The sequence below is a fragment of the Sceloporus undulatus genome, chromosome 1 (genome assembly GCF_019175285.1).
Source record: "Sceloporus undulatus isolate JIND9_A2432 ecotype Alabama chromosome 1, SceUnd_v1.1, whole genome shotgun sequence".
Lineage (NCBI taxonomy): Eukaryota > Metazoa > Chordata > Lepidosauria > Squamata > Phrynosomatidae > Sceloporus > Sceloporus undulatus.
Genome location: NC_056522.1, coordinates 74,971,033 through 74,980,124, shown reverse-complemented (window position 1 = coordinate 74,980,124; position 9,092 = coordinate 74,971,033). Strand labels below are relative to the sequence as shown.

Below are 9,092 nucleotides of genomic sequence, written 5' to 3'. Positions count from 1 at the left end.
GATATGGGAAGTAGAAAGCATTCCCTGTCACACACCTCACCAACCACCTGCTGCTGTGATCACATTCAGAGCCCTCTACAGCTTCATTCAGCAGAACATCTGACATACATGTGGTATTCCTACTTTTTAAAAATCACCAACTAGTTTATTTTTCAACAGAAGACAAATAAGACAGTTTGATGCCTTTGGACCTCAGAAGTCACATCCTGCGCAAGAGTGCAAGAGGGACAAAGCTCTGAAACTGCAGAAAGAAAATGTAGAGGCTGAGAAATGCACCGTCATAATTAAAGAGGAGGGAGAAGCAGGGGAAATACAAGTAAGTGCCATTATGTGCTACAGCACTGCTATGGTCGTTAATTTTTTTGAATGAGTGTGGAGCTGGTTGTTGGGCAGTTTCCAACTGATCAATATGAGGACATTTTGGAGTAAAGTCCTGAAATGAAACAGAAGTAAGGGATGAAATAGCTTGACACTTAGAAGCCTGAAATTGCAGTGAGGTGCTTTTTCTAGTTTCTCTGGCCTCTCCCCACTTTAACTTTTTTAAAGCTACTGGTTTCTGTGAAGCTCTGTCGATCACTACTGCTCTTGTCCTGACAAAAGGCATTCAGTTTAAAAATTCCTTTCTGAGAAAGAAAGACACAAACAGGGGAGGATGGTGGTAGTGGTGGCAGAGAATGAGCAGCAGCTGTCCATTGTGTTGTGTGACTTCAAACTGCTTCTTGAGGTAAGCCAAAGGAATAAATACACTTTTAAAAAGCAACGGAAAGGGAGAGCTCTGCCACTTCAGAAGTGAATGAAGATTCCCTTTGAATTACAGCACTCCTAGGACTGTGTGGCATGTACTCTTTAAAGCTCTCCTTTTCACACAATAATCCCTCCCCCTAGTTTCCCATAGGGTCCAAACAGTCAGGCCAAAATAAAGCTGCTCCAGGTCACTTTGGAGATATGCTGTTTAAATGATGCATGCGCCCTAAGAGGTCAGAAACCGCACCAAAGCCACACTCCAGTCCTAAGGTCTGGACTGCAGCTTTGGTGCAGCTTCTGGCCTCTTAAGATGTGTGTGTCATTTAAACAGCATACCTCCAAAGTGACCCGAAACAGCTTTATTTTGACCTATCTGTTCAGTCCCTGAGGTAGGATAAATCCTGTAGAAAAGCATTCTTTATTTGTTTTTCCCCTCCTCTGTTCAGTTTTAGTTGTGTTTGTTTTGGAGATTTTCGTAAACTATATGTTTTAAGGCTCAGCTTTACTGAATTTCTTTTCTCTAGCCACTTCTTTTTGAGACACCAATCCTCTGTGCTTGCCAGGGCTATGCAGTGCCATAGGCAACAACATAGGTGTTATATAATGCGGAAACTCGGACTGAGAAACTATGATTGGCTCAAGGCAACCACACAGGTGTTATATTATGCACAAGCTGGGATCTGATCTGATCTATAAAATGCATTGTGCAAAGATGTATGTACACAGAGTTCAAAAACAAAAAGTATAAACTTTCATTGGATCTGAGAAAAAACTGTAATTCTGAGCAAGTCTGATAAAGGCAGACCTTGATTTTAGAATAAAGTCTTATGTGATACTATATTTAAGGTTAATTGTTCTGTGTATTCACACAGAGTCTTATATTTCTTGAGTTGGATCCCCCCCCCTTTCAAACTTTTGTAATGCCAATACAAAAATCCCAGGGTTTCTCTGCTTAAAATAGTAGTTCTGTGTGTTCTTCATTAGTAACTTTTGGCCTCTTGTTATCTGGCTATATCTTTTTGACCACACTGATGTGACCCAGCCACATGTTTCCTGGTTTCCATCTGTGAAATGTTGGAGGGTTTGCAAGTGTTGATCCCATGGCATTTTACTTTTTAGGGTGCTGTGGAAATGGTGCCATACCTAAAAACCAAAATGAGGTGCATAATACCCCAAGCCAACTAAGTTATTTGAGCATATGAGGCAGAAAGCCCCTCAATTACCTTTCTTATCTCTAATAACAATGTAGCTAGCAATAATATAAAATAAATAATTAACAATTTGCTACCTTTCCAGGACTTTGCCCAATAGTAGAAAAGGCTCTGTAGTGTTGCTTCTTTACCCATGGAAATGACAAAGGGTCTATATGAAATCAGGAGAGAGATTAATATTAATGATCCTGACAGAAATGGTATCCTTGTTCTCCTCCTCCTCATTCTTTTATCTTTAAAAAGATCTTCTGTCTTTTTTATGATAGATGTTAAGGCAGCAAATAGCAGGGCTGCAGGAGGAATTCAGAAGAAATGAGACCCAGTGGCATGCTGCCCATGATAAGTTAAGATGTCAGGTTGAAGCACTTACCAAGCAGAATTTGGAACTTCAAAATGAACTTGGAGTCTCCGAGCATCAGAAGACAGAAACAGAAAGAAACTATGGAGCTATGGATTTTCTTCCCAGAAAAGCAGAAACACCGGTATGATATATAAATAGGCTTGTTGTTTGTATTTGGCTTCTTGGCTTTCATCCTCATGTCTCTTTATGAGGAAGGGCTGGAGCTGTTTTGATCCAGGCACCCTACTCTCAAAATATTCCACTCATAGGGAAGATTACACTTCTGGCATATTGCTTTTCCTTTTCCTCATATGGATGGAGAAAGTCAGAGCAGCTTTGACTTTCTTCTGGCTCATTCTTGCACTGGTCCATCTATCTGGGGGTGGGAGGAGATACTGGGGCTTCCCAGGCTTGAAAAGTGGAATTATAGCAGGATAGCAGCATCTGTGACTTTACCTTATCACATAGTGCTATGTCTGTCCAGTAGCTGGTCTGTAGTTCATCTGCTGCCGGAGTGTTAAATTTCATTGATGGGCAAAATTGTAAATTGCCCCCCAGTTGCATTGCTTTTACACTGTTGAGTGAATGTGATAAGTTCCTCCCAAAGCAATTCTGATCTGCAGTCATGTGGTGCAAGTCAGTGTGATTCTATTCCTCTGCTCTTCTCCCTCTCCCTCACTAAAAGTATAGTGTCTAAATCAGGGGTAGGCAACCTTTTTGACCTGGTGGCCGGGTTGCTGTCCCTCAGACAACTGGGGGGCCGAAGCCAAAATACTGGGGGGGGGGCACATGCTGGGGGTGGAGCTTCCACCCCGTGGGGCGGAGCCGCAAGCCGGGGGTGGAGCTTCCACCCTCTGGGGGGTGAGGCTTTCTCTGCTCCCTTTCCCGACCTCCAGCTGTCTGAGAGACAGCTAGGAGTGGGGGGGGGATTGGGAGAGGGGGTGACAGGCGCACGCCTGCTCCTCCTGCCCTTCCTTGGCCCCCAGCTGCCTCTCAGAGACAGCTGGGGACCAGTAAGGGCCCGTGAGGGGCAGGAGCAACAGGCGTGCGGCCCCTGCTCCTTTCCTCAGGGCTTTGCCAGGCCTGAGGTGTCATAGAATCATAGAATCATAGAGTTGGAAGAGACCCCCAAGGGCCATCCAGTCCAACCCCCTGCCATGCAGGAAATCCAAATCAAAGCATCCCCTACAGATGCTTTATCCATTCATATTAATTGAAATGCAGCTTGTTATATGTAAGGAAATAACTGGGATAGCAGTTGAAGTGGTGCACAGGGTATAATGTGCTTAGCCCATTCCATTTGGGTCATCTTTCTGATCAAATCAGGGATCCATAATAGGGATAGAAGAAATATTCAGAAATATTCAAAAACAGATAGAATAATGTGTTTTTTAGTATAAAGAAACCCTGATGAGAAGAACTCTGGACTAAACGAGCATTCTAGGATGGAACTTATTCTGAGAAAATTTTGTTTTGCACAGAAAAGAATGTTTTCTGCATAGGAACGCATTTTCAGTGTGAAAATGATATTTCTATGCAGGAATATTATTTCCTTTGCAAAAAAAAATTTCCTTTGAAGAAAATGCTGTAATTGAGTCTTAATGAATGCCAAATTACCGTGGGCGATTACCCCAGAAAATAGCATTTTCAGGTCAGGAAGCATTTTCTGCACAGAAATAATATTTCCACACAGGAATATTATTTTCTTCACAGAAAATGCAGTTTCCTGTGCAAAACAACCACATACAAAATTTACGCAGAATAAGTCCCAAATTTGTGACAAAGGTCTTGAAAACTCTGTAGTTTTGACTTTCTAAGCATGAAGAAAATTGCTAAAATTACATATTGCTTCCCTCGAGAAGGAATCTAGTCCACAAACTTTCCTGCTTGTGTTCTTGCATCTTTCATGGCTGGAAATATCAGCACATAGTAGCATATTGATATGGGAAGTAGTAGAAAGCCTTCCTGTCACACACCTCACCAACCACCTGCTGCTGTGATCACATTCAGAGCCCTCTACAGCTTCATTCAGCAGAACATCTGACATACATGTGGTATTCCTACTTTTTAAAAATCACCAACTAGTTTATTTTTCAACAAGACAAAATAAGACAGTTTGATGCCTTTGGACCTCAGAAGTCACATCCTGCGCAAGAGTGCAAGAAGACACAGCTCTGAAACTGCAGAAGAAGAAATGTAGAGGCTGAGAAATGCACCGTCATAATTAAGAGGAGGGAGAGCAGGGGAAATCAAGTAAGTGCCATTATGTGCTACAGCACTGCTATGGTCGTTAATTTTTTGAATGAGTGTGGAGCTGGTTGTTGGGCAGTTTCCAACTGATCAATATGAGGACATTTTGGAGTAAGTCCTGAAATGAAAAGAAGTAAGGGTGAAATAGCTTTGACACTTAGAAGCCTGAAATTGCAGTGAGTGCTTTTTCTAGTTTCTCTGGCCTCTCCCCACTTTAACTTTTTTAAGCTACTGGTTTCTGTGAAGCTCTGTCGATCACTACTGCTCTTGTCCTGACAAAAGGCATTCAGTTTAAAAATTCCTTTTGAGAAGAAAGACACACAAACAGGGAGGATGGTGGGTAGTGGTGGCAGAGAATGAGCAGCAGCTGTCCATTGTGTTGTGTGACTTCAAACTGCTTCTTGAGGTAAGCCAAAGGAATAAATACACTTTTAAAAAGCAACGGAAAGGGAGAGCTCTGCCACTTCAGAGGGAATGAAGATCCCTTTGAATTACAAGCACTCCTAGGACTGTGTGCATGTACTCTTTAAGCTCTCATTTTCACACCATAATCCCTCCCCCTAGTTTCCCATAGGGTCCAAACAGTCAGGCCAAAATAAAGCTGCTCCCGGTCACTTTGGAGATATGCTGTTTAAATGATGCATGCGCCTAAGAGGTCAGAAGCCGCACCAAAGCCACACTCCATCCTAAGGTCTGGACTGCAGCTTTGGTGCAGCTTCTGGCCTCTTAAGATGTGGTGTGTCATTTAAACAGCATACCTCCAAAGTGACCTGAAACAGCTTTATTTTGACCTATCTGTTCAGTCCCTGAGGTAGGATAATCCTGTAGAAAAGCATTCTTTATTTGTTTTTCCCCTCCTCTGTTCAGTTGTTGTGTTGTTTTGGAGATTTTCATAAACTATAGTTTTAAGGCTCAGCTTTACTGAATTTCTTTTCTCTAGCCACTTCTTTTTGAGACACCAATCCTCTGTGCTTGCCAGGGCTATGCAGTGCAACAACATAGGTGTTATAATGCGGAAACTGGGACTGAGAAACTATGATTGGCTCAAGGCCACCACACAGGTGTATATTATGCACAAGCTGGGATCTGATCTGATCTATAAAAGCATTGTGCAAAGATGTATGTACACAAATTCAAAAAACAAAAGTATAAACTTTCATTGGATCTGAGAAAAAAACTGTAATTCTGAGCAAGTCTGATAAAGGCAGACCTTGATTTTGAATAAAGTCTTATGTGATACTATATTTAAGGTTAATTGTTCTGTGTATTCACACCGAGTCTTATATTTCTTGAGTTGGATTCCCCCCCCCCCTTTCAAACTTTTGTAATGCCAATACACAAATCCAGGGTTTCTCTGCTTAAATAGTAGTTCTGTGTGTTCTTCATTAGTAACTTTTGGCCTCTTGTTATCTGGCTATATCTTTTTTACCACACTGATGTGACCCAGCCACATGTTTCCTTGTTCCATCTGGTGAAATGTTGAGGGTTTGCAAGTGTTGATCCCATGGCATTTTACTTTTTAGGGTGCTGTGGAAATGGTGCCATACCTAAAAACCAAATGAGGTGGCATAATACCCCAACCAACTGTTATTGAGCATATGAGGCAGAAAGCCCTCAATTACCTTTCTTATCTCTAATAACAATGTAGCTAGCAATATATAAATAAATAATTAACAATTTGCTACCTTTCCAGGACTTTGCCCAATAGTAGAAAAGGCTCTGTAGTGTTGCTTCTTTACCCTGGAAATGACAAAGGGTCTATATGAAATCAGGAGAGAGTTATATTAGATCCTGACAGAAATGGTATCCTTGTTCTTCTCCTCCTCATTCTTTTATCTTTAAAAAGATCTTCTGTCTTTTTTACGATAGATGTTAAGGCAGCAAATAGCAGGGCTGCAGGAGGAATTCAGAAGAAATGAGACCCAGTGGCATGCTGCCCATGATAAGTTAAGATGTCAGGTCGAAGCACTTACCAAGCAGAATTGGAACTTCAAATGAACTTGGGTCTCCGAGCATCAGAAGACAGAAACAGAAAGAAACTATGGAGCTATGGATTTTTCTTCCCAGAAAAGCAGAAACACCGGTATGATATGTAAATAGGCTTGTTGTTTGTATTTGGCTTCTTGGCTTTCATCCCCATGTCTCTTTATGAGGAAGGGCTGGAGCTGTTTTGATCCACGGCACCCTACTCTCAAATATTCCACTCCTAGGGAAGATTACACTTCTGGCATATTGCTTTTCCTTTCCTCTATTGATGGAGAAAGTCAGAGCAGCTTTGACTTTCTTCTGGCTCATTCTTGCACTGGTCCATCTATGGGGGTGGGGGAGATACTGGGGCTTCCCAGGCTTGAAAAGTGGAATTATAGCAGGATGCAGCATCTGTGCTTTACCTTATCACATAGTGCTATGTCTGTCCAGTAGCTGGTCTGTAGTTCATCTGCTGCCGGAGTGTTAAATTTCATTGATGGGCAAATTGTAAATTGCCCCGCAGTGCATTGCTTTTACACTGTTGAGTGAATGTGATTAGTTCCTCCCAAAGCCATTCTGATCTGCAGTCATGTGGTGCAAATCAGTGTGATTCTATTCCTGCTTTTCTCCTCTCCTCACTAAAAGTATAGTGTCTAAATCAGGGGTAGGCAACCTTTTTGACCTGGTGGCCGGGTTGCTGTCCCTCCAGACAACTGGGGGGCCGAAGCCAAATTCTGGGGGGTGCATGCTGGGGGTGGGCTTCCACCCCGTGGGGCGGAGCCGCCTGCCGGGGTGGAGCTTCCACCCTCTGGGGGGTGAGGCTTTCTCTGCTCCCTTTCCCGACCTCCAGCTGTCTGAGAGACAGCTAGGAGTGGGGGGGGGGGATTGGGGAGGGGGGTGACAGGCGCACGCCTGCTCCTCCTGCCCTTCCTTGGCCCCCAGCTGCCTCTCAGAGCAGCTGGGACCAGTAAGGCCCGTGAGGGGCAGGAGCAACAGGCGCGCGGCCCCTCCCTTTCCTCAGGGCTTTGCAGGCCTGAGGTGTAATGAATCATAGAATCATAGAGTTGGAAGAGACCCCCAAGGGCCATCCAGTCCAACCCCCTGCCATGGGAAATCCAAATCAAAGCATCCCCAACAGAGTGCCATCCCGCCTCCGTTTGAAGACCTCCAAGGAAGGAGACTCCACTACACTCTGAAGGAGTGTGTTCCACTGTTGAACAGCCCTTACTGTCAGGAGTTCCTCCTAATGTTGAGGTGGAATCTCGTTTCCTGTAGCTTGCATCCATTGTTCCGGGTCTTGTTCTCTGGAGCAGCAGAAAAACAAGCTTGCTCCCTCCTCAATATGACATTCTTTCAAATATTTAAACCGGGCTATCATATCACCTCTTAACCTTCTCTTCTCCAAGCTAAAACAGCCCCGCTCCCTGAGTCGTTCCTCATAGGGCAAGGTTTCCAGACCTTTCACCCTTTTAGTCGCCGTCTTCTGGACACGCTCCAGTTTCTCAATGTATTTTTTGAATTGTGGTGCCCAGAAACTGGACACAATATTCCAGGTGGGGCCTGACCAGGCAGAATCAGTGGCTATTACTTCTCTTGATCTGGACACTATACTTTTATTGATGCAGCCTAAAATCTCATTGGCCTTTTTAGCTGCCGCATCCACTGTTGACTCATGTTCAACTTGTGGCCTACCTGGCTCCCAGATCCCTTTCACACGTACTTTCATTCAGCAATGTGTCTCCCATCCTATATCTGTGCATTTCATTTTTCTGCCTAAGTGCAGTACCTTACATTTCTCTGTGTTGAATTTCATTTTGTTAGCTTTGGGCCAGCTTTCTAGTCTATTCAGGTCATTTTGAATCTTGATCCTGTCTCTGGAGTATTATCTATTCCTCCTAATTTGGTGTCATCTGCAAATTTGATAAGTATGCTCCCAATTCTGTCATCCAGGTCATTGATAAAGTGTTGAATAACACTGGGCCCAGGACAATAACACTGGGCCTCCGAAGGACACCTCAGGTCTGCCGAAGCCCTGTGGGGAGGCGGAGGAGGATGAGGCCGGTGGCCCCTGCTCCTTTCCTCAGGCCTGAGGTGTCCTCCGAAGAACACCTTGGGTCTGCCGAAGCTCCGTGGGGCCAGAGGAGAGGGCCGGCGGCCCCTGCTCCTTTCCTCGGGGCTTTGCCAGGCCTGAGGTGTCCTCCGAAGGACACCTCCGGTCTGCGAAGCCCTGCAGGGAGGGGAGGCGTGTGCCCGCCCTCTCCTCCTCGGTCCCTTCCTTTGGCCGAACGGGCTCCGAGGGGCTCTTTCGCCGAAGGGGAGAGAGGCCAAAGGGAAGGGCTTGGCACCCGTCCCAGGCCCTTCCCTTCGGCTCTTCCCTTTGGCCCAAAGGGTCCAAGAGGCCCTTTCGGCCGAGGGGAGGGAGGCCGGGGGTAGGGCTTGGGCACCCATCCCAGGCTCTTCCCTTCGGCCAAAAGGGCTCAAGGGGCCCTTTTGGCCGAGGGAAGGGCTTGGGCAGGCTGCCTCTGGGCTCCTTCATGGCCCTTGCAGCCCCAGGCCTCTCTGTCCAGAGGAGGCCTGGG

The 9,092-nt window shown here is 45.0% G+C and overlaps 1 protein-coding gene across 1 annotated transcript in view; it reads left to right on the top strand.

The window, feature by feature from the left end:
• The first annotated feature begins 214 nt into the window (after positions 1-214).
• Positions 215-9,092, top strand: part of LOC121917640 (centromere protein J-like) — a 27,919-nt gene continuing 19,041 nt past the window's right edge. The window contains exons 1-2 of the mRNA XM_042443756.1: positions 215-316; positions 2,222-2,437. Coding sequence (XP_042299690.1) covers positions 2,222-2,437 — 216 coding nt within the window. The 5' untranslated portion in view covers positions 215-316. The remainder of the gene's footprint in view (positions 317-2,221; positions 2,438-9,092) is intronic.